The 25536-nt window shown below is 41.8% G+C and overlaps 1 protein-coding gene across 1 annotated transcript in view; it reads left to right on the forward strand.

Moving 5' to 3' along the window:
• The window catches only part of LOC139461143 (guanine nucleotide-binding protein G(q) subunit alpha), a 35281-nt gene extending 11790 nt beyond the window's left edge, over positions 1–23491 (forward strand). The window contains exons 3-9 of the mRNA XM_071242689.1: positions 11469–11665; positions 13712–13866; positions 14951–15079; positions 16469–16598; positions 17359–17512; positions 21984–22091; positions 23046–23491. Of these exons, the coding sequence (XP_071098790.1) occupies positions 11469–11665; positions 13712–13866; positions 14951–15079; positions 16469–16598; positions 17359–17512; positions 21984–22091; positions 23046–23128 (956 nt within the window). The 3' untranslated portion in view covers positions 23129–23491. The remainder of the gene's footprint in view (positions 1–11468; positions 11666–13711; positions 13867–14950; positions 15080–16468; positions 16599–17358; positions 17513–21983; positions 22092–23045) is intronic.
• The last annotated feature ends 2045 nt before the right edge of the window (positions 23492–25536 follow it).

Below are 25536 nucleotides of genomic sequence, written 5' to 3' on the forward strand. Positions count from 1 at the left end.
TGACTGGTGTGTAGTGGGTGTCGGAGTCACTGTGATGATATGTGATACATGTGTGAGCCCTGTGACTGGTGTGTAGTGGGTGTCGGAGTCACTGTGATGATATGTGATACATGTGTGAGCCCTGTGACTGGTATGTAGTGGGTGTCGGGGTCACTGTGATGTGTGATACATGTGTGAGCCCTGTGACTGGTATGTAGTGGGTGTCGGGGTCACTGTGATGATGTGTGATACATGTGTGAGCCCTGTGACTGGTGTGTAGTGGGTGTCGGGGTCACTGTGATGATGTGTGATACATGTGTGAGCCCTGTGACTGGTATGTAGTGGGTGTCGGGGTCACTGTGATGATGTGTGATACATGTGTGAGCCCTGTGACTGGTATGTAGTGGGTGTCGGGGTCACTGTGATGATGTGTGATACATGTGTGAGCCCTGTGACTGGTATGTAGTGGGTGTCGGGGTCACTGTGATGATGTGTGATACATGTGTGAGCCCTGTGACTGGTATGTAGTGGGTGTCGGAGTCACTGTGATGATGTGTGATACATGTGTGAGCCCTGTGACTTGTATGTAGTGGGTGTCAGGGTCACTGTGATGATGTGTGATACATGTGTGAGCCCTGTGACTGGTATGTAGTGGGTGTCGGGGTCACTGTGATGATATGTGATACATGTGTGAGCCCTGTGACTGGTGTGTAGTGGGTGTCGGGGTCACTGTGATGATGTGTGATACATGTGTGAGCCCTGTGACTGGTGTGTAGTGGGTGTCGGGGTCACTGTGATGATGTGTGATACATGTGTGAGCCCTGTGACTGGTATGTAGTGGGTGTCGGGGTCTCTGTGATGATGTGTGATACATGTGTGAGCCCTGTGACTGGTGTGTAGTGGGTGTCGGGGTCACTGTGATGATGTGTGATACATGTGTGAGCCCTGTGACTGGTGTGTAGTGGGTGTCGGGGTCACTGTGATGATGTGTGATACATGTGTGAGCCCTGTGACTGGTATGTAGTGGGTGTCGGGGTCACTGTGATGATCCATGATACATGTGTGAGCCCTGTGACTGGTGTGTAGTGGGTGTCGGGGTCACTGTGATGATGTGTGATACATGTGTGAGCCCTGTGACTGGTATGTAGTGGGTGTCGGGGTCACTGTGATGATGTGTGATACATGTGTGAGCCCTGTGACTGGTATGTAGTGGGTGTCGGGGTCACTGTGATGATGTGTGATACATGTGTGAGCCCTGTGACTGGTATGTAGTGGGTGTCGGGGTCACTGTGATGATGTGAGATACATGTGTGAGCCCTGTGACTGGTATGTAGTGGGTGTCGGGGTCACTGTGATGATGTGAGATACATGTGTGAGCCCTGTGACTGGTATGTAGTGGGTGTCGGGGTCACTGTGATGATGTGTGATACATGCGTTAACCCTGTGACTGGTATGTAGTGGGTGTCGGGGTCACTGTGATGATGTGTGATACATGCGTTAACCCTGTGACTGGTGTGTTGTGGGTGTCGGGGTCACTGTGATGATATGTGATACATGTGTGAGCCCTGTGACTGGTATGTAGTGGGTGTCGGGGTCACTGTGATCTATGATACATGTGTGAGCCCTGTGACTGGTGTGTAGTGGGTGTCGGGGTCACTGTGATGATGTGTGATACATGTGTGAGCCCTGTGACTGGTGTGTAGTGGGTGTCAGGGTCACTGTGATGATATGTGATACATGTGTGAGCCCTGTGACTGGTATGTGGTGGGTGTCGCGGTCATTGTGATGATGTGTGATACATGTGTGAGCCCTGTGACTGGTATGTGGTGGGTGTCGGGGTCACTGTGATGATGTGTGATACATGTGTGAGCCCTGTGACTGGTGTGTAGTGGGTGTCAGGGTCACTGTGATGATGTGTGATACATGTGTGAGCCCTGTGACTGGTATGTAGTGGGTGTCGGGGTCACTGTGATGATGTGTGATACATGTGTGAGCCCTGTGACTGGTATGTAGTGGGTGTCGGGGTCACTGTGATGATGTGTGATACATGTATCAGTGTGCAGTGCTTGATGTTTGAAGTGGCAATAGGAAACAGGCTCTTGAGGTCAAGTGCCTGGTGTCATGTGGTCAGACAGATTCTTTGCCCGACACTGGTCACAGAAGCAGTGATGTTGTACAGAGATCATACCACACAATCGCAATATGATCCCACAAGGATCCAATTCTACACCAGCTGTTACATGCTAGTTCATCTTCCCGAGGCAAGCGTGTCCACTAGCCTATATCACAGCCTAGTTTCTACATCTTCCCGAGACAAGCGTGTCCACTAGCCTATATCACAGCCTAGTTTCTACATCTTCCCGAGACAAGCGTGTCCACTAGCCTATATCAAAGCCTTGTTTTCTACCCTTGCCACATCAAGGCCCCTTTTCTTGGCTCGACCCTGACACCACCTCGTGTGGATAACGAGTTGTGCCACTTGCAATGAAAGCGCGATATCCAGTCAGATCTCTGTTCTTATCTTGTATAGGTTCACAAAGATGGAGACTACCACAGGCAATGAACAAGTCGATCAGATAACGAAAACATTCGTGATTTCATCCCTGACACAAAAATCGTTGGAGGCAGGGTATGAAACTCCCAAAATTTTCAGCCAAACCACAGGACTGGCTAGCTGAAATACTTGCCAGCCCTGACCAAAACCTGCCTGCCCACTCTAATCATATGTTTCTCAGGATAATTTAATTAAAACTTAAAATCGAATTCATTGAACATGAAGTAATGCAAGAAAAGAAATAGCAAACACTTTTAGGTCAGATTTGTATTTAATATCCTAGAATACATCATGTAAATAATGCTTATCATCGGGAAATATTTAGAATAATTTTACATATGAAATATAACCCGACCGTCGGGCAGGGGGATTTGAAAATCTGGCAGCCCGAGTTGAAATCAACCCGTCTCGGACGTTCGGGCAGGCATGTATATCGAACACTGTTGGAGGGCTCTTATAGATGAAAAAGACATATTCGTATCAACAAAGATAGCGGTAAATCACTTTCATACGAAGGTGTACCAGTCATGAATGTTGAATTTGTGAAACGTTCTCTGATATGACTATCGATATGTGCGATAGTCCAACCATATTTAGCACAGGAAAGTTGGCTTGATGTGGCAAGGGTGGAAACAAGACTTTGATAAAAAGGATAGTGGATGCTCTTTCCTTGGGAAGATGTTGCAAGTTAGGCTGTATGTCGATGTGGCTTGAATACGAATAGTGCCAGTACATGCAAGTTTGCCCTTATTATACAGTGTGCTGAAAACTAGTTGGAATAAGAACTAGGTATGTAATTGCTTTCTCATTATGTTTTGGTGGCCCTGGGTGCCGTTGTACAAAGCGATCTTATCGCTAAGATAATATTAACTCTCATACCTTAACATAGACTTACGACAATCATAGCACTAATGTTGTTTTTAACAACGGCACCCTAGTGGCCCAGTTGTCTAAATGCAGCAATTTCCTGTGTAGAGTTATGTCCCTTGGGCATGCCAGAAACCTATGATTGTGGGTTCAAATCCCGTTTCTCTCCGATTATGTTTCTAGGTTTGTCTGCACCATACCCGTGCTTGTGCATTTCACAAAAGTGGTAAGCGTGTGTGACCTGCATCACTATAGGCTTCATCCCACATTAAACTGACATCACTGGAATACTGCTGAACCCAACTCACTCCATCGTATCATGTTTTGCTCTGACACGAATTGCCATACCCTGTTCCCGGGGAGTCTTGGGTACCAAACATCTCGTCCTGCTCTGCCATGTGAACTTTGACCTCCCCGTCTACCTGAGTGATGCGATGGTTCTTGAGCCAATCAGATGTCAGCTTCTGAAACAATTCATTTCTTAAACGCCACAGATCGTTCATAAATATTCCTTCAATGGTTCTCCATTTTTGGGTGCTTCATTGACAACAGCGTGTAAGAATAAACCGCAACAATATAACAGCAGGGATCAGAACTTTCTGAACCAGAATAGACATTCAGCAACCCATGCCTGCTGTAAAAGATAACGATGCTTTTCGTAAGAGAAACAAGAATGTGGAGCCTGTAATGGAGGTGTTCTGTGTTTCAGCTATCTGGGTGTGGTGAAATGGGGTTTAACGTCGCGTCACAGATTATTGCACTTATGTAGCGACGTGCATGTACGTGTGTATGTGTGTGTGGCTGCTTGTACTAGTCCGGACTGATGCCGATTTATAGTGCTAGCTCACTGAGATACCATGCCGCAGTTTAACATGAATACCCCACCCAGACACAGTATACTGACTCCGAGCCGACCAGTCCTTGTTTAAGCCCCTTAATGCCGAGCGCCAGACAGGGTAACAACAAGTACCATCTTTTACCTTCTTTTGGTATGACGCACTCGGGGATCGAACCCCGGACCTTCCGCTCTCTGGGCGGACACTCTACCACTAGACCATGGAGGCGGTCTTCAGCTATCTGAACAACGTGGACCGAATAGCAGCAACTGATAACCTACCCACGTTACCCGACATCACATTTTTCACAATTTCACATAGTTCAATGCAGTGTGACATGAATCATGAATAACTGTGAGAAATTCAGAAATGATTAAGCTAGTGTGAGTTTTTGGTGAAATTTCAATATTCTGCAGTGAAAGTGTCAGTGGAACTTGTAAGGGATGGATATTGATACAGGCCAGCCAGTAGCGTTGTCCTCCTGGTCTAAGGGGCGGTCGGGTAGCCTAGTGGTTAAAGTGTTCGCTCGTCACGCCGAAGACCCGGGTTCGAATCCCGACATGGGTACAATGTGTGAAGCCCATTTCTGGTGTCCTCCGCCGTGATATTGCTCACTCACTCACTCACTCACTCACTCTTTCACTCACTCACTCTTTCACTCACTCACTCACTCACTCACTCACTCCTGGTCTAAGGCTGTCCATACTTTTTCCTGTGTTGCCTTTTTACCCACCCTCTCTGGATTTACATTCGGACGTGAAATAATAAGATATTTTCATATCTCAATATCCTCTTCTGTGGAAATTTATACCCCGATGTGGTAATAATAATAATATAATCCAACCATTACTCACTCATTAAAAAACCCAGGTCAGCTTGATCTTTTCAAGCTGTATGGATTAAAAATCTATTTACAGAGCAAAGCGAACAGATCTACCTCATAAATGAATTTAAGGACAATGGCCAAGGTTTCTAAACACACATTTGATGAAAAATATTTTTAGAAGTTTTATTTATTTATTTTCGCTCTCTTGCTGCTTGAGAAACATGAGAAACATAAACAATATGGATGCATTAATGATAGGGATAACCAGAGGTCAAGTAGAAATTTATTAGAAATTCAGGGTTTTAGGTGTGTCGGCCACTATTGGGTTTGTAGGCTTTTCAGGCATATTTCTGCTGTGAAAATCTTTTCATTGGCTAATTAATTTCTGTTTGTTTACGTGTTGTTTAACCCCACACTCAGCAATGTTCCCGCAATATGACGGCAGTCTGTAAATAGAATCTGGACCATACAATCCAGTGATTGACATCATGAATTTCGATTCATGCAATTTGGTTACAAGGACATGCATCAACCAACTTGGCGAACCTGACCACCCAATCCCGCTTGTTCCCTCTTACGACAAGTATAGTCGCCTTTTACGGCATTAGCATAGGTTGCTGAGGACCTGTTCTAACCTGGATCTTCAGATAAAAACATTTCTGACTGTCTTAGGTCAGTGAGGTAGGTGGTGACGGTAGGGTGACCATCAAGGACAATTTGCTGTTGCAGTTTGATACTGAAAAATGATACTGCGATACTGTTTTACCTTGACCTCCAAAATTATCAGAGCTCCAGATAACATTTTGATCAATTGAGTTTTTACCCAGTACTCTAGGGTTTCTATTTTAATTGGGTTATTACATTTTTCATTGAGTAACCAATATTTTTTCACTCACCTATTCATGACTTATTGGTTTTTCCCCAAATTAGTGAACATTTTAAGATTTAACAAAAATGAAATAATTTTTGAGATGTATGTAACTGTTTTAAATATATTGGCTTGACTCGGAAATGAGCTCCTTGTATGTGTGCTGAAAAAGCTTTGGTATTTACACGGGCTGTTTTAAAACATTTGAGTTTTTCATTTATTGCATATGTTTCTGTCTGCAAGTTAATTGAAAGTAATTGGGCTTTGAATATTTTGGGGGGGTATTTTACGCAAATACACTACTTATCTGTAGCTCTGAATTATGCATCCAGGGAAACCCAAACAATTAATATTAAGGGCCCTTACAGGAAATATGGGGTCCTGTGAGGTAATGAAATGGTGTAGTGTACTGTATTATTTGATAATTACTTTAAAGACAGGACCTTTTTACTTTTTGTCACAAATTTGGCACAATTAATATTACTTCTCAATATGTTTTTCTTGAGTCCATTCCAGACTTCGGTGGCTAGTGGACGTATATTTCTGTTTGGTTTAAAACACTGCTGTTGTGGTGACTTGATAAGTACCTGAATGTTCTGCAACGTAGACTGTCACTGGTACACCATGTGTCATTGTCTTCCCATGAGGGGCGGTCGGGTAGCCTAGTGGTTAAAGCGTTCGCTCGTCACGCTGAAGACCCATTTCTGGTGTCCCCCTCCGTGATATTGCTGGAATATTGCTAAAAGCGACGTAAAACCATACTCAGTCAGTCAGTCTTCCCATGATGATAGCCATGGAAAGTTTGTTGGGAATGATTTGGAAGCTGGTGGACAGTAAACCTAGAGCTGAAGGCAGCAAACAGACCGTGTGTGACCCACTGGTTGAGTTGTCGGTCATTCATCCCACAACGAGCATTGATAATAACACTGCCGGTCGGCCAGCCAGCCTGCCAGCAGCCAGCAGCCAGCCAGCCAGGCAACCCTGTACAATGCATGGAGGACTCCAGTCATTACAGATCAATACAGACTGGTGGAGAATACATGCTCTACGAAGATGTGTTGTTGCGGGCAGCTTGTTGGGTGTGGCTCCTGCTGCATGTACTCCTCTGTGAGCTGTAAGCACTGACTCAATAATTCCCTCTTTATCGGCAGGATCCATATACTGACTCACTCACTAGTGCCCTGTGGTAGTTGTGGTGTTGTGGACGTCTTTGTAGCTGAGGTTTAGGCTCATGCTGCATTGTGGGTGATACTGGATGAGTTGGTCCCTGGGTCAGATCTGGGGGTACATAGTTGTGTCGGTTGCTATGGAGAATCCTGTGTGAGGAAAGTCACTGGTTGGTCAGATCTGGGATACATAGTTGCGTCTGTTGCTATGGAGAATCCTGCGTGAGGAGAGTCACTGGTTGGTCAGATCTGGGGGTACATAGTTGTGTCGGTTGCTATGGAGAATCCTGTGTGAGGAGAGTCACTGGTTGGTCAGATCTGGGGGTACATAGTTGTGTCGGTTGCTATGGAGAATCCTGTGCGAGGAGAGTCACTGGTTGGTCAGATCTTGGGGGTTGTGTCGGTTGCTATGGAGAATACTTGGTTGGGAGGTACCTGGAAGGTCAGATCTTGGTGGTACAGACATATGTCGGTTGCCATGGAGAATCCAGGTGTATAAATGCCTTTGGGTTCTAAGATTTATGGGCAATCACGGATTGGAAAGTCCTTGTTTTAGGAATTGTCTTCAATGTATTGTTTTGCATTTATGGATGTAAAAATGTAACAACTGAAGTGCTCACTGTGTAAATCTCGACAACAGTGCTAATAAATAAACTCTATTCACTCACTAATTTTGAGACCCGTGAAGATCCGGGGTTGAAAAGGTCTTCAGCAACCCATGCTTGCTGAGAAAGGCCTGGGCTCGATCGTAGAGCCACCAGTGGCTATTACGAGTTATTTCCCTTCTATGCCTCTCCTATGGACCAATCAGATTCGACCCCTCATATCACTTGCATTTGCTTCAAACCAAATGGCACCCAGTCAAGACAATCTGATCGATAATCAAGATCTATATTGTGATAAAACGGATCTTGCATCACGAAGAGCATCAAATCACGTGGGCACCTTGATAAAAAAACATGAAAAGATTGTAAAATATCTGTTGACAACGAGTTGGGGGTGCACATGGTTTGCAAATTCTGCAATTGACCGAAATCTGCATGACAGTTTACATACCGGATTACGATTTCATTGCCTGATTTTGATTGGACAATGCATAGACTCGTTAGTCCAGCCAAAATCTAACTCCATACATAATACTAGCCTAAAGTACTCACGGAAATGAAAAAAACCTGTTTTTTCAATTTCAGATTTTAAATAAATGCAGTTAATATACAAAATATATAAATATTCAAACAACTCAATTAGTACTAATTGGGCCTTGGCACAAATACAGCGTATCAAAGGTTTTTATGTCTTTTTACACGTAAAAGTATGTAAAAATATGAACAAAACAGACTAATTTGAAACTGAGCATAACCAGGTGTTAGGAGATCAAGGTGAATGTCCATGACCAATGACACCTTGACGACAGGTGAAACAGGTGCTTGAAACCCACGTGCATGTGATTTGTCAGTGGTTAGTGATTTGTCAGTGGCATTGTGGGATAGTGAATCATCGTCAAAATATCAGAACGTAAAAGTAACATATTCCCTTCTCAAACAACAACTTACATGTCATTATTATTATGTACATAAACATAGCTGTTATTTTTATTGTTGTTTTGATAACTTTTTTCCAAGGCTAATTTGCATAATGCCTATAGCCAGTTTCTGCCATGTCAATTTGGACTTAGTTTTATTTTTGAATGTTGAAAGTGCCTACAAATTACCTCCTGTAAAGTACATTTTGTATGGAGCACTGAGATAAAACTAGCACATCCAGACTAAAACTTTTCCAGTTGTTTTCTTATTTCGTATTTACATCTGCGTAATGCTTTGTGTCGATTATTAAATCCAGCAAAACAGTTTTTTTTTCATTACCATGAGTACTAGCTCGGCAAGGGTGGAAACTGGACTTTCATAGTCAGTTAACTCTCTTGCCTCGGGAAGATGCATTCAGATATGCTTCAATGAAACGGAGATATGCTGATCATGTGAAGCTTGTTGATGAGGATTGATGGATTTTCACAGTGATGGATTCTGGGGATGCCATAGTCTTGAGAGCCATAGTGGTCATTTTTGTGTGCTCAAATCTGCTGTGGAAATATGTTTTGTATCGATATGTTTCCCTACTTGATAATTATTTCCTTCATGTGACCTGTGAAGATTCTGGGGTAGAATAGGTCTTCAGCAACCCATGCTTGCCGTAAAAGGCGACTATGCCTGTCGTAAGAGGCGACTAACAGGATCGGGTGGTCAGGCTCGCTGAACCATGAAGGTCCGGGGTAGAATAGGTCTTCAGCAACCCATGCTTGCCGTAAAAGGCGACTATGCCTGTCGTAAGAGGCGACTAACGGGATCGGGTGGTCAGGCTCGCTGACTTGGTTGATTACATGTCACTATATCTGTCAATTTACAGCTACATACAAATATGTATCCTTCACAATGCAGGCATTTTGCTAGAGGCAGATCACCTTAGGACATATTTGACATATATAGTTTTACATTTTATGACATATATAGTTGGCCGAACATTCATCATGCTTACAGCATGTACAGTGCCCTCGTCTTTATTTAAAATATTTTAAAAATGGGTTTACATCTTGGGGGTGATGGGGTACCTATTTAAAAAAAAAATGTAAACATTTTTTTAATTTACAAGATATGGGATACCTAGTTTTATAGCTAAAATGGATAGAATTATCATTAAACCGCCCGCATGTTATCAGAAATGAGCGGGCCACTGTAACTTGATAATACCCTCATATTGCTTGACGACGGGCCATTATCACGGCCGTTGTTAGGTGACGTCATAGGATAGGTGACGTCACAGGATAGGTAACGTCACGTTCAATAGTGACGTCATCTGGTTTGTTCTATGAAGTTTCCATATTTTGAAAAGTGGGTCAGTGACATTCGTGTTGATTGCAGTAACTGTTTCAAACCCGATATTGTTGTTTCTTTTTATTTGATAAAAAATTCCATCCATTTTAGCTATAATAACAGTAACATTATTTTTCAGGGCATTATCATTTGCTGAAGCCCTTGGTCTTTTCCTTCGTCGGGCAGTTAATGGAAGGCCTTATGCTTCTGCAAATGATAAAGCCCTGAAAAATAGCGTTACCGTTATTATACCAGTGAGGATTCTCTTCGAGAACAGCATGTGAAACCCATTATGTGAAGGGGCGGTCTGGTAGCCTAGTGGTTAAAGCGTTCGCTCGTCACGCCGAAGACCCGGGTTCGATTCCCGACATGGGTACAATGTGTAAAGCCCATTTCTGGTGTCCCCCGCCGTGATATTGCTGGATTATTGCTAAAAGCGGCGTAAAACCATACTCACTCACTCACTCATTATATGAAATATTGCAGTTAGTTTTTAGCTTTAGGTCCAAACCGATCCTAAACTGTGATGTGTCAAGTCATTGGTAGTTTACCTTACTGTGTTGCCCACCTTGTCAAGACAAACAGAGAAAGCTGTGGGCTGATTGTTGTGTTGTAGGATGGGCGAACAACTGGCGCTACTCATACCCTGCTCCCCGAACATTTAGGATAGGTGTAGTGTTGATTCTGTGCAGTAAAAGGTTGACCGGTGAAGCTCCGCCTTACAATTGGCCTTCAACAACCATTGCTTGTCATGACGACTAATGGGTTCGGATAGGCGTTCTGACTTGATTGATGCATGTCATTGTGTCCCAATTTATCAGATGAATTCTGCTGATGTTAATCACTATTCCTTCACCTGATCGAAAGTCTTGTCGATAAATTTATGACTACTTACGTATTCTGTTTTATTATAACTCCTTGTAGACTCTGGTAGTTGTTTGCATTATTTGAGCTGAATCATGAAGCGATTTGTCTCTCATATTTATGATTTTTCAATATTTATAATATCTCAATAATTTTGAAGATTGGCAGGCAACACTTATGTGTCACTAGGCCGACTGTCTTTTGGGGTTTTAAAATTATTTCAGACACTGCCATTCCCATTTGTTTGTGATGGTACAGAAATGCATTTACCCGCACACATATACATTGCTATACTAGTGCAGACCCAGAGGACCTGGGTAAGAAGACGTCTTCAGCAACCCATGCTTGCCGTAAGAGGCGACTATGCTTGTTGTAAGAGGCGACTAATGGGATCAGGTGGTCAGGGTCGCTGACATGGTTGATGCATGTCATATCGCAATTGCGTGGATCGATGCTCATGATATCAATCACTGGATTGTCCAGACTGGTCCAGACTCGATTATTTACAGACTGACATATAGCTGGAATATTGCTGAGTGTGGTGTCTAGCAAGCAACAAACGAACAAAATATAAGTGCAATAATAATGAACAGATCCATGTTTTTGATTCTGTGACTAATTGTGTGTCATGTTTGTGTTCACAGGGACAGGAGAGTCAGGGAAGAGTACCTTCATAAAACAGATGCGAATTATCCATGGCGCAGGCTACTCTGACGATGACAAGCGCACCTTCATCAAAATTGTGTACCAGAATATCTTCATGGCTATGAATGCCATGATCAGGGCTATGGAGACTCTAAAGATTGCTTACAGAGATGTGAACTCAGTAAATAATCAGACCGTAAGTGGCATTGTTTTACTTGCATGAGTTCCCTTTAACCGTTGTACAGCAATTTTATATATTTTATACAGTTGCCTCCTTTGAGCCCACTGGAAACAGTGATTGTGGCTTCAAATCCCACTTTCAGCCATTTCGTTTAAACAGTTGTCAAACCATGCCAGTGGGTTTTGCCAAAGTGGTAAACATCTGAGACCTGTATCACATCAAGCTTCCCCGTGAAGATCCGGGTTAGAAAAGTTCTTCAACCCATGCTTGTCGTAAGAGACCACTAACAGGTGGTCAGACTCGCTGACTTGGTTGATGCATGTCATCGTATCCAAATTGTGTGGATCGATGCTAATGATATCAATCATTGGATTACCTGGTCCGGACCCGAATATTTACAGACTGCCGTCATATGGCTGGAATATTGCTGAGTGCAGCGTTAAACAACAAACAAACAAACAAAACATTGAACTCCGACATAATGCTGACATGCTTTGAAAAAACTGAAATACTGTTGAATGCCGAGTTAAACCAAACCCACTCATTGTTCCAATGCCACTGTTGAAATGGCTACATAATGTTTTTGGGTGTTGGGTGATTTATCAATCCCACAGCAGAGGTTATTGAGAGTTCAGCCTTGCTGTTTTATGATGTCATCATTTCCCAATGACATAGAATGACACTGAGGCTGTCAATCACTGGATTGTCAGGTCCAGACTAGATTATTACAGACCAGTGCAACTTTAAGCAACGGACAAACAATATTAATTTCACTGTGACTCAAGTTTGAAACTATAAGATCTAATATGATATATTTGACTTGATGAGTACTAAGTGACCATGTGGATAAAAGTATTTTCTGTTTTAAGAAGAAACTTTAATCCTGTCCTAAATATGTCCAAATTCCTGAGTCAGTTGACAAGAAGGAAGTTGTAGATGTTGTGGAAGAATGATGATGTATGTTAATGTTGAAGACAGCTGACAGGGCCGTCTTTAGGGTGACAAACTGTAGCATATGTGCAGGATGACTGACTGTTCCCAGGCTGTTTAACCTGCACCAAGATTCTTCACATTCATCTGTCAAGTACAGACAGCTGATTTGCAATAGCCATGTCCTGTCAGTGGCACCCATGAAGATCTGGGTTAAATATGTCTGTAACAACCCATGCTTGTCGTAAGAGGCAATCAGGTGATCATGCTCGCTGAGTTGGTTGATGCATATCATCGTATCAAAATTCCTTGGACTGATGCTCGTGTCAATTATTGGATTGTTTGGTCCAGACTCGATTATTTACAGACAACCGGCATATACCTGGAATATTCCTGAGTGAGCATTAAACAACAAGCAAACAAACAAAACTTAAGGGGTGGACAGGGGCCAAGAGGTTAAGGTGTTAGGTCACCAGGCTGATGTCTGGTTTTAGTACTCGCATGTCAAGAACACCACCTTGGCCCAGTGCATGTGACCCATGAAGATCGAGGGTAGAATAGGTCTTCAGCAACTCTTGCTTGTCGTAAAAGGCAACTATGCTTGTCGTAGAGATGACTAACGCGGTCAGGCGGTCAGGCTCGCTGACTTGGTTGATGCATGTCATCGATCCCAATTGTGTGGATCGATTCTCATGATATCAATCACTGGATAAAGTTTCATTTTTTTGTGATTTGTAGTGATTTTCTTCATTCTGTCCATTAATTATCAATATGAGCATGAAGCTGGTATGGCGTGTATGGCACTGTGTCAGGTAGTGAGTGAATATGAGGCACACATATGGCCACCCGTGAAGATCCTGGGTAGAATAGGTCTTCAGCAACCCATGCTTGCCGTAAAAAGCGGCGAGTATGCTTGTCGTAAGAGGCGATTATCTGGTCAAGACTCTATTATTTACAGACCGCCGTCATATAGTTGGAATAATGTTGAGTGGAGCTTTAAACAACAAACAAAGAAACAATTTGAGGTGTATCAGACACTCCTCAAACATTTTGCAAGCAGGTGTGCACTGCCATACCTACCAGTAATTGAAAGCAGTGCAGATGACACTAAACATGCCCTCTTATTTTCAGGATAATGCAATTATGATCCGAAATGTTGACTACGAGACGGTGACAACGTTCGAGCCCCAGTATGTGGAAGCTATCAAGTGTCTGTGGGCAGACCAAGGCATCCAGGAGTGTTATGACAGACGTCGAGAATACCAGCTCACCGACTCTGCTAAATAGTGAGTAGAACCACTGTCAAACACGGAACTGTTCGATATGAGCAGTGCTCAGTCAACGAGCCCACCTGAGTTACTACCCCAAATATTTTAATATCCTTTGCCAGCTACAGCGACCTAATGGATAGGGTGGTCAGGCTCGGTGACTTAGTTGATAGCATGTCATCTTAACCTGACATGGATCTTTGCTCACAATATCAATCACTGGATTGTCAAACCGAGCTATGTTTATATTGCTGAGTGTGGCGTTCAACAGCTAACATATCAGAAATATCTTTTCCTTGAGCAAAAACAGGTCATGCTACATTAAACTTGTCACCTGCAAATATTAACTGATTCATTAGCTCATGTTTTGTGGCAATCTTTGATTTGGAAGTTTGCCAAAATCTAGCAATGCCCTCTCTGGAAACAAGTCCTGAAACTGCACATATTTTGAACCCCCATATTTACTTTGATGTTTGTGTATTGCTAAGAGTATTATCTGAAGAATATGAACTGTGCCTTTGTAGATTCACAATAATCAATGACCTGTGATCATTTTTGAAACCTATGTTGAGTTCATCACAAAGTATTTTGTCTTTCAAAAGTTAATAGTTCATGGGTGAGCAGTAAGCATTTGTCCTGAAATCAGTTGATGACTGAACAAAGAATATTTTTTGAGGATATTTTTATGACATGGCGTTGCCCAGTCTTCACGACAAAAAAATGTCCCCCAAAATCTCTAAAATGTTTCTGTTAGGTACATCAGCCCTCATGTGTTACTGAGTATTCAGTTCTGTGAAGATTCCTTGTTTTCAGCAACCAATGCTTGTCATAAAGGCGTCTAACTGGATCGGGTGGTCAGGCTTGCTGACTTTGTTGATGAATGTCATTGTATCCCAATAACATGGATCGATGCTCATGATGTCAATCACTAGATTGTCTTTTCCAAACTCGATTATATACAGACCTCCGTCATTTAGCTGGAATATTGCTGAGTGCGGCGTTAAACAACAAACAAACAAATGGAACACTGCTTGACAGTTTTTGTGAAGCTGTTGATGGAACAAGAATGTGTAGCCTGTAATGGAGGTGTTCTGTGTTTCAGCTATCTGAACAATGTGGACAGAATAGCAGCAACTGATTACCTACCCACGTTACCCGACATCCTCCGTGTGAGAGTACCCACAACCGGCATCATAGAATATCCATTTGATTTGGATAGTATAATATTTAGGTGAGTAGAGACGAGGGGTGAAACGATACATCAGTGCACCAGTGCAGTTTTAATGTGACGATACGATACACGATACATATATTACTGTGTCGATACAAAAGATACACTTGCTAAATTAAATTATTTGATGACCCCCAAGCGTTTTTTGTCCGTCAAAGGAGCGGTCAGGTAGCCCTGTGGTTAAAGCGTTTGCTAGTCACGCCGAACACCCAGGTTCGATTCCCGAAAAGGGTACAATGTGTGAAGCCCATTTCTGGTGTCCCCCCGCCGTGATATTGCTGCAATATTGCTAAAAGCGGCGTAAAACCATACTCACTCACTCACTTTTGTCCGTCAAATGCTGCAAATTTTGTTGTAATAAGCGTTTCAAGTTCATAACTAATAATAGCCTTTTCACACACGTGTCTAGGCTAGCCTTTTCCTTTGAACCTACTCTGAAATATTTATAGTCAAGAAGTTTCCACGAGATTTGACGAAAACATGTGTATTCACTATTGTATCGTGATTGGTATCGTATCATGACCTCCCTGTATCGTTTCACCCCAAGTAGAGACCCTCTTTTTGATGGATGCTTGTTTGTCGGTGGTTATCTAACTTATTCTAAGATGTGTATTTGTTCAATCTTTAATTTTTTTCAAAGTGTTCAAATGAAAAATGTGGGGTTAGTGTGCGTTTCTTTTATATGTCACAGAACCCGTGAAGATTGGGTTAGAATAGGTCTTCAGCAGCCCTTGCTTGTCCTAAGAAGTGACTAACGGATCAGGTGGTCAGGCTCGCTGACTTGGTTGGTGCATGTCATCGTATACCAATTGCATAGATCAATGCACATGATGTCAGTCACTGGATGTCTGGTGCATGTCATCGTATCCCAATTGCATAGATCAATGCACATGATGTCAATCACTGGATTGTCTGGTCCATGTCATCGTATCCCAATTGCATAGATCAATGCACATGATGTCAGTCACTGGATTGTCTGGTCCATGTCATCGTATCCCAATTGCATAGATCAATGCACATGATGTCAGTCACTGGATTATCTGGTCCAGACTCGATTTATTTACAGAACGCTGTCATATAGCTGGAATATTGCTAAGTGCACCGTAAAAAAAAATATTAAAAAAATATATATATGACACTGTTAACTTCCTTGCAAAGTTCACACTTTACGTCAAGGTCATATTAGGAAATTATTCACTCTTTACAATTTCACAAAAAATATAATTTGTAGTAGTCATCTTTTTAAAATGTTTTCTTTTTGTTTGATTAATTACACTGTAGATGAGTTTGACCGATCTTCACATCACCAAAACATTGACTTGGGTTATGTCTTCCTTCTATATGTGTTTTCATGTGGAGGAATCTCCTAATCATCTCATCTCATTCCAGAATGGTTGACGTGGGAGGACAGAGGTCCGAGAGACGGAAGTGGATCCACTGTTTTGAAAACGTGACGTCCATCATGTTCTTAGTAGCCTTAAGTGAATATGATCAAGTGTTGGTAGAATCAGATAGTGAGGTAAGAAGGAGTTAGTGTTTCTCTGGTGAGGCTATCAATTGTATTTATTGTTCATAGAGCATTGTGACGTGATTGAACACATTGTGGTCCAGGGTTTCATTCTACAAGGCGATCGTAGCGCAACGACAGTAGCAAGTCTATGTAAAAACGGTATCAGGATCTATACCGAAACGTTGCCTTTACAGTATTAAAGATGTATCTACTTTGTTGACGAGGAAATTCTTGTCATCTACCCACGCCCAGCCAACGTAGTGTAATCAGTGCGCTTCTCAAGCAGTGGTCGAGGCAGCGATGCCAATGTCATGTAATGGTTGGAACAATGTCACATTACGTCATGGTCTCTGCAGGAAGAGTCGTAGGAAACATTGTAAAATCAGAGCTGTATCATGTTGGCCAAGGTTTATCATATAATTCCGGGGTCGAATGAACGTACAAAGCAGGATCGGAATAAGGTATTACAGTGTTAGAAATTGGCACTAGTCCTGTAGTCCTTGCCAATTTGCCCAATAGTGAAGGTATCTTAAGGACTAGTAGAAATTTTTGCCATTTTTATGGGTTTTACTATACGTTATCATTATACGGACTAGTGGACTTAAACTGTTAGTTTCTACTGCTGCATTAAGAAGATTTGCATAATGTGAGATTGGATAAGTATATTAATATACAATTTAATGTAAAGTTTACAATTTTATCAAGTTGGTTGATGTATGTAACCCCAAAATATACAAATTGGTGTAACATGTTCTGTTTTGTTTGCCAGAACCGGATGGAGGAATCGAAAGCATTGTTCCGGACGATTATCACCTACCCGTGGTTCCAGAACTCCTCCGTCATCCTCTTCCTCAATAAGAAGGATCTGTTAGAAGAGAAGATTATGCACTCTCATCTAGTCGACTACTTCCCTGAGTTTGATGGTGAGTTCTGTAACATTTACCCTCCAAAACTGGCTTCCACAGGACATATCCTGCAAAGAAAATGCATCAATGCCTTGCAAAGTATTGTGACTTCATTGGTTGCTGTGACCGCCTCCGTGGTCCAGTGGTAGAGTGTCCGCCTGGAGAGCAGAAGGTCCGGGGTTCACCGTCCGCGTCATTCCAAAAGACGTTAAAAGATGGTACTTGTTGTTACCCTGTCTGGCACTCGGCATTAAGGGGCTAAAACAAGGACTGGTCTGCTCGGAGTCAGTATACTGTGTCTGAGTGGGGTATTCATGATAAACTGCGGCGTGGTAACTGAGTGGGCTAGCACTATAAATCGGCATCAGTCCGGACTCGTACAAGCAGCCACACACACACACATGCATGCATGTCGCTATAAGTGTAGTATTCTTTGACGTGACATTAAACCCCATATCACCTCACCTCTTTCAACTTGTATATATATATTTGATATCATTTTATCATCCAAAACTGGCTCCCACAGGAGATATCGCTTGGATGAAATCAAGCGATATCTACACTGTAGATATCGCTGCAATGAAATTGCATCACAATGCTTTGCAGACCATTGTGACGTCACAATCAAATGACATCAGTAATGGCTCTGCTACTGAAGCTGTTAGCAGTACTTTTTTACACTGAAGACACAGCTAATTACTGTCTACAAACTGAAATTTTTTGAAGAATGATGTTGGATGTTAAATAAAATCTCACCCTCATGTCTTTTGATTTCAAATATATCAACACTCGTTGATATATTTGATATCATAAGACACTCAGGTGAGATTCTGTCATTATATACTTTAGTATACTACCTCCCGGAGTTTAAGATGGGTCTTTCGGCACGTGTTACCTTTGAAGGTCACCCATGGGGATTCTGGATAAGAATATAGGTCCCCAGCTACCTATACTTGCCAACCTGTGAAGATTCCGGGGTAGAATAGGTCTTCAGCATCCCATGCTTGTCGTAAAAGGCGACTAACGGGATCGGCAGGTCAGGCTCGCTGACTTGGTTGATGCATGTGATCGATCCCAATTGCGTGGATCGATGTTCATGATATTATTAATCACTGGATTGTCTGGTCCAGACGCGATTATTTATAGACCCCCTTCATATAGCTGGAATATTGCTGAGTGAGGTGTAAAACAACAAACCAACCAAGCTATACTTGCCATTCGAGGTGACTAATTGGATTGGGTGGTCAGACTCAGTTGATATCATTTGAATTGTTATATTGAGATAAGTGCAGCGTTGGTTATATAATATAAATGCAAGCCATATCCTTCTGAAATACAGATTCATTCCTCATTTTTAGGGTGAAGAGTTACATTTTTCATTTTGTAGCAGAAATAAATTTTTGTGTGATAAAATCATTGAAGAAATGAATAGTGAAGTAACGTCATTGTATTGTTCTGACCAGAATAGGTAGTTCACATGATTGCAAAAAGTTCTGCATTTACTTTTTTTTAAACAGTGGATGAATATGTTGAACATTCTCAAACTGAAAAGAACAAAACTAAACTAAGTCACAATCTATAAATATGTAAATTTCTTGCTCATGGTCTTCATACAGCTGATTCTGTCATCTTGGATACATTAGTCAAAGGGAAGTAACTCTGTCCGTCCCTATGTTAGCATTTTCTATGTTAATGAGGTATGTCGTCATTCTGTGATGCAAGGCATAGGGGAAGGGAGGTAACTCTGTCTATCCTGCTATGAACAGCTGTGGAAATAAATTAAGTCTGGGTTAGAATTGATGTAATTATTCTGATTTTGATAGTAAAGCATTTTTTTTTAATGAGATAATATGAAATGGCCAAGTGCTGTTTTGTGTATGGACAGTACCTGGTATTAATTCATCCATAGTTGTCTGAAACAGTGTCTCAAGTAATAATGATACATCATTTGCTCTCCTTATTTATTTATTTATTTATTTATTTATTTATTTATTTATTTATTTAATAAAATAATAAAGTCCATGTTAGTCCATCATCTTCTTTATATCAGTTTCAGACATAGTACTTTCGCTGTCTCATGACAGCTCTTCAGTGTAACTGACAATGACATATAATGATGTCATACTTATGATGACATCATAAATTACAACTGTGACGTCATAATGTATTTACACACTCCAGCGACGACAGCAAGTAATTTAACAATTGTAGGGAGACATTTGAATTAAATATACAGTATTTGTAAAGTAACAGTGCAACATTAACGATTGAAATGACAAATCTATTAATACATTCTAGAGTTGTAATTTATGACGTCATCATAAGTATGACATCATTATATGTCATTGTCAGTTCCACTGAAGAGCTGTCATGAGACGGCGAAAGTACTATGTCTGAAACTGATATAAAGAAGATGGTGGACTTTATTATTTTATTTTTTATTACATGTACACCGAGTGAACATTTACCTCATTTTTGTGTATATATATGGAAACGGGTAAATATAATATTTGGCTTTCAGAAGGTAGGCGCTACGTCAAGTTCACTATGACGTCAGTAGGCACCCATTATGTCCAACAGTTAATGATTTATAAAATAATCTTGCCTGAAGAGTGGGGAACAGACAAGTGGGGACTGTTTGTATTTTTATGATAATATACATTTTTTATTTCACATGACCGTAACTATGGTAACAATGGTCGCTTGTGAAATATTTTCTTAGCCATAGGGGTACCCCGACACATACTACCAACGCTTTTATTTTTGCCGTTCGACAGTCAGGTAGCACACTTATTTGTAATTTGTAAACAGCATGACAGGTTTCACAATGGTGCGGGATGATAGCCTTTACCATCATAAAATAGGGCTTGCCCCCAACATGATGGGGGCACAGGGACCAGTTGTCTAAGGCGCAGCGATTCGCTATGCAGAGTTGCGTCCCTTGGGCATGCCAGACACCTATGATTGTGGGTTTGAATCCTGATTCGCCTCGATTATATTTCTAGGTTTGTCAGCACCATACCCATGCTCGTAGGTTTCACCGAAGTTGTAAACATCTGAGACCTGCATCACTTCGGGCTTTCCTCCCACATGAAGCTGACATACCTCTATATGACTGGAAAAGTGTTAAAAGCGTCGATAAACCCAACTCGCTCGCTCGCTCACTCACTCACTCACTCACTCACTCACTCCAACATGACAGTTGTTTAGTAACTGAAATTAGTGCTGGGATTAGTCCAAATTTTCTACCCAGGTAGCCACCATGTTATTACCTGACTCTACCCGAGTACCCATGGTAAGTCTCAAGAGTTGGCTACAAAATGTCCAATTGGGAATAGTTGACCGTAGCCTTGGCAAAATGTATACACGTATAAAATGATCTGGTCATGCACACACTTAAGTTGACTGAAGTATTATATTTATTCAAACCTATAAAGGTCAGAAGGAAGGTGCACAGTCAGAAAGAAATGCGAACACTAGTGCCTTGTGGTGTAACCATAGAGTTCTAGATAACTTTTGTCATTAAACAATATAGCACGTGATTAACCACAGATCCAGTTAGTCCTGTGGGTATCCAGGTCCTTCTCAGTACCCACACGACCCGAGTTACCCGTTTCAGCCCTAACAGAAATGCTGCTCAAGGTGGTGTTAAACCATCACATGGACTATTATCACAGCCTTAGAAAACCAAATTATTTTTTAAGCTAGTCCCGAGACCTCTTTGGTATTTCTCTCATTCTTAAAGTTTCTGTTTTTCATGGAATAAATGTTCCAGCTATATGAAGGAGTAGCTGGCCCTGCTGGTCGACAAAAATATTTAACTGTGGGCAGAGCTCCAGATAAGCCTTTAAGGTTGTGGGTATTTTACCCATGCATTTTAAAATCATTGGGTATCAGAAATTCTATCTGCGTATTCAGATATCTTTTACCCACTAGTTTTGACACATGTGGGTATTTAAGTTAAATATTTAAAAACACTATTCATCTAGTCCCTGCAAACTGGTTTCGTGTGGGTTCGAGAGCTTTATACGACTCAAAAATACCACGATACTTCCACAAGTAAGTGTGATGGCAAATGATCATGATGTAACTGTCATCGTGGAGTTTTGCAAGGTTGACGGAATGCCCGTTATAATTTCAAAATAAGTTGCTGATTTGCTAATCGAATACGCAGGGTTACTTCACAATATTTTGATGATACGCACAAGTTATATTTTTGTAGCGTATCTGTAATGTTCGTTGCGTATTTGATACGCTTGGATTATATTTTACTGTGTTTTTCTGCATTTCTGATGCGTATTTCATGCATATACACAGCTTATCTGGAGCTCTGTATGTGTACATTTTCTGTCAGTTTTATTTTGCTCAATTTATATCAAAATTGAAGCATCATGGACTGGTTCACAATCAACCCACCTATAATATTTGTCAACGAGAACGAACTACATTTGGTTAGGCACATCACTCATGCTTTACTGTTGTGTTTCAGGTCCAAAGAAAGATGCTGGTGCAGCACGCGAGTTCATTCTTAAAATGTTTGTGGAGCTCAACCCTGACCCGGACAAAATAATCTACTCGCACTTCACCTGTGCTACAGGTGAGCCTTGTTCTGTCGCTTGTACTCTGTCCTCGACATTGGCCATAGGCATGGGCTCAGTGATATTAAAATGTTATATATTTTCAATATGGTCGCTGGACAGTTATACAATTCCACTATGCTTCTGTTTTCTGTGAATTATAATGTGGACAAGAAAATATGAACTTCATGTAAATATTTGGTATTGGTAGGGTCACTTGGTAGGGTATTGGTCAAGAAGTTAGTTTGGGGTGCTTAAAACCGTAAATATGGGGCTGCCCACATGATCATAAAGTTCATTGCACGTTTCATTTTGTTTCCATTTTCCATATATTTTGTACATTGTGTTAAAGTATTATGATTTTTATATTTTTTGGAAAATGGAAATAAAAACGATGTGCAGCAGACTTTATGATGATGCGGGTGGTGCTGAGAATCAAGACTATTATTTTATTTAGTCTGGTACCTGTCCTATTACTGTCAAAACAGATCGATCTCTGAACCTGTTCCTCAAGTTGATCTTAGGGACCGAAAGAAATAATTATGCGCCAGGGTATCGATTAAAAAAATGAATTTGCCTGCCATAAAAATTGCATTGTTGCAAGGTGTTTTTCTTAAAAAAAGGAATTGAGACTCATAGTTATAAATAATATAAATGCATCTGCTTTTGTAGCTGAAAATATTATTTTATCTGGATACAAGTGTCGGTGGGGTAGCCTAGTGGTTAAAGCGTTCGCTCATCACGCTGAAGACCCGGGTTTCGATTCCCCACATGGGTACAATGTGTGAAGCCCATTTCTGGTGTCCCCCGCTGTGATATTGCTGGAATATTGCTAAAAGCAGCATAATACAAGACTCACTCACTCACACACCATCTCGTTACAAAATCGCAGGCATAGATGCTGAGATTGTTTGCCGGAGCTGAGCCCTGATGGGATGTAAGAGTTGTTCCTAATTTGTCCACCTTTGTTTCAGATACGGAGAACATCCGATTTGTATTTGCGGCGGTGAAAGACACCATACTTCAGTTGAATCTGAAGGAGTACAATCTGGTCTGAAGACGGGTTGAACCGGGCAGCTTAAAGTTGGCAATTAACGTCTTTTTGTGAAAGTGTCCTTGATCGCTGATCGATTCATGATGCAGTTGATTCAGCCAGTACTACTGGTGTCGCCATTACGTCAAGTCTCCTTTGACCTGCACAGTCCCCCCCTCCCCCCCCCTACCTTGAAACGATTGATTCCTGTGCGTACATTGTGATCGCAGATGATCTGTGACAAGCGTCTATCTCTGTATCTCTCTCGCACTTGCCATCATCATCAATATAGATGGATGTTTGTGATATTATCTACTGTCCCAGTCAGAGGATGACCACGTTACCAGTTTGACGCATGGAGACTGTTAGGCTTGGAACATGGGCTGGGGAGGGAGGGAGGGGATGGGAATGAGGTTTTGAAGCCATGTAGCATCGTGTAGTGGGGTTTTGGCTTTCTCCGACAGCACAGAACTACCACTCGCCCAGGATCCGCGCCAGAGTATCAGTCAACCTTCATTCAACCTGTTTTCTTCCTCTGTCACAATTTTTTTGTTTCCACCTGATTGCAAGCCACGTGTGACACCCCGTCTGACTGGCAGACGCTAAGTGGCAGCATCTGTTGTTATTGTTGTTGAATACAAAACCATGGACAACTTTCTGCCATTTTGATAATTCAACAACACAACCACCTCTTTCTTACCCAGCTGGGGTCGTCATCTCACGGACTGAAGGTACGATCCAGGAAATGTCAAAGAGGGGGAGGGAGAAAGGAGAGCGGGCCAGTCGCACTTAGCGACTGTTTTTAAGTGCGACTGATCTATTTCCAGCTGTCTAGCTGGCACTGAAATTTACTTGAAGGGCATGTTTATTTGTGAGTCCACACCGAGGTGAAACTGCTCAGCAGAGGGCCCAGGATCATTTAGAAGGGCTTGCAGGCATGTGGGAGGTCGACCTCCTGTGTCGTCATGGTAACAAGTTCACAGAGGAGGAAGACGTGAAATACATACTGACTTTGTCCCTCTGAAGGTGTATACAGGGCCACAGTACGGATCGTCTACGACGCCTGCACGTCGTACAGTTCCCACTTGTAGGTACAGAAAATTGTACATAGCTTTTAACAGTGGACAACACTTGTGTTTGTTCCTTAACGGAAAATGTGTCAACTTCTTATGTTTGTGGTGTCAGCTTGTGTTTATATCTAAGTACAACTCCCCAGTGGCTGCGTGCTCTGAGCAATACACCAGCAACCAGTTTTGTTTACCTTTCTAACTAGCCTCCGCCTTGTTCACTGTCGTGAACAGGGTCAGTGTAGGTCAAATTACTGAAATTGGACATTACCTTTTCTGTGGTGTATTTCTCCGAGCACTTAGATTGCAAACACTGATCACTACTGACCATGAGAATGATAATGTATGTGCAAAAGAGGACTGTATAGTAATTGTTGTGTGAAAAGTTCTTATGTATAACTGTGCTGCCACAATTTTCATACCACCTGGATCTAACAGGCTGTTATTCGCTTTTGATACATATTGACCCTCTATGTGTAAGAAAAGTAGTGTTAATATTTTGATGTCCAGATGTGTGAATGTTTATAATTATTATGGTGAATTTGATTATAATAATTATTATTATTACTATTATTGTAATTATGATGGTTTATCGCCGTGGAGATATCCCAAGAAGGTCTGATTCAGCACATGGGTGCCTCGTGGAGCATCTTGTCTCACGCCTGTGGAGTCAGAACCGAAGGACTTTGGGGCTGTGTAGTTGATCTAGCACTGACCAAGTTGACCGGCGTCCAGGGCTCTCCAGGAAATATGTGCTGGAAGGAGTACCCTTTGGACAGGATTCGCATGAGTGACTCAAACCCAATTATTTGTCTTGTGACCGGCATTTTATGCTTACATTTTGAAAATGGCTGTATCTGGCATTTAACAATTGACTGTGTCCTGGGCTAATGATACACGATGAAGGAGAGGTGCAACGTCCCCCTGTTGTCCGAGCCTACCCCATTGACCAGAAGACCAAGGCTAGTGGCTGTCTGCAGACCGTGTGTTGACAGACCATGGCTCAACACTTCAATACTGCCACAGGCTGCTGTTTCTACAGTCATTGACTGCTCTAGCAGTTGGTGGAAAACCAGTGATAGCAATTTTTGTCAATAATTTTTGGTTTGAAAGAAACTGATATTGCTTCGTATCACAAGATATTCATATATCCTAGACTTATTGTGTGTTTGGATGAGAGTTGTCTCCCTTTGACGTTTTTACTTTGATAGAATTAGTTTGAAATTTCGAAAAGATCATTTTATGCCAAGGCTAGAGTTTGAAATGGCATGTTTGCTTCTATGTTATTTTCCATTGTTGAAAAGGGGGAAGGGGAGATAATAGTTTGAAAGGGAGACAATCCTTGCCAAATGAAATTTGTAATGT

Source organism: Haliotis cracherodii, unplaced genomic scaffold (assembly GCF_022045235.1).
Source record: "Haliotis cracherodii isolate W230 unplaced genomic scaffold, xgHalCrac1.p SCAF_14, whole genome shotgun sequence".
NCBI classification, from domain to species: domain Eukaryota; kingdom Metazoa; phylum Mollusca; class Gastropoda; order Lepetellida; family Haliotidae; genus Haliotis; species Haliotis cracherodii.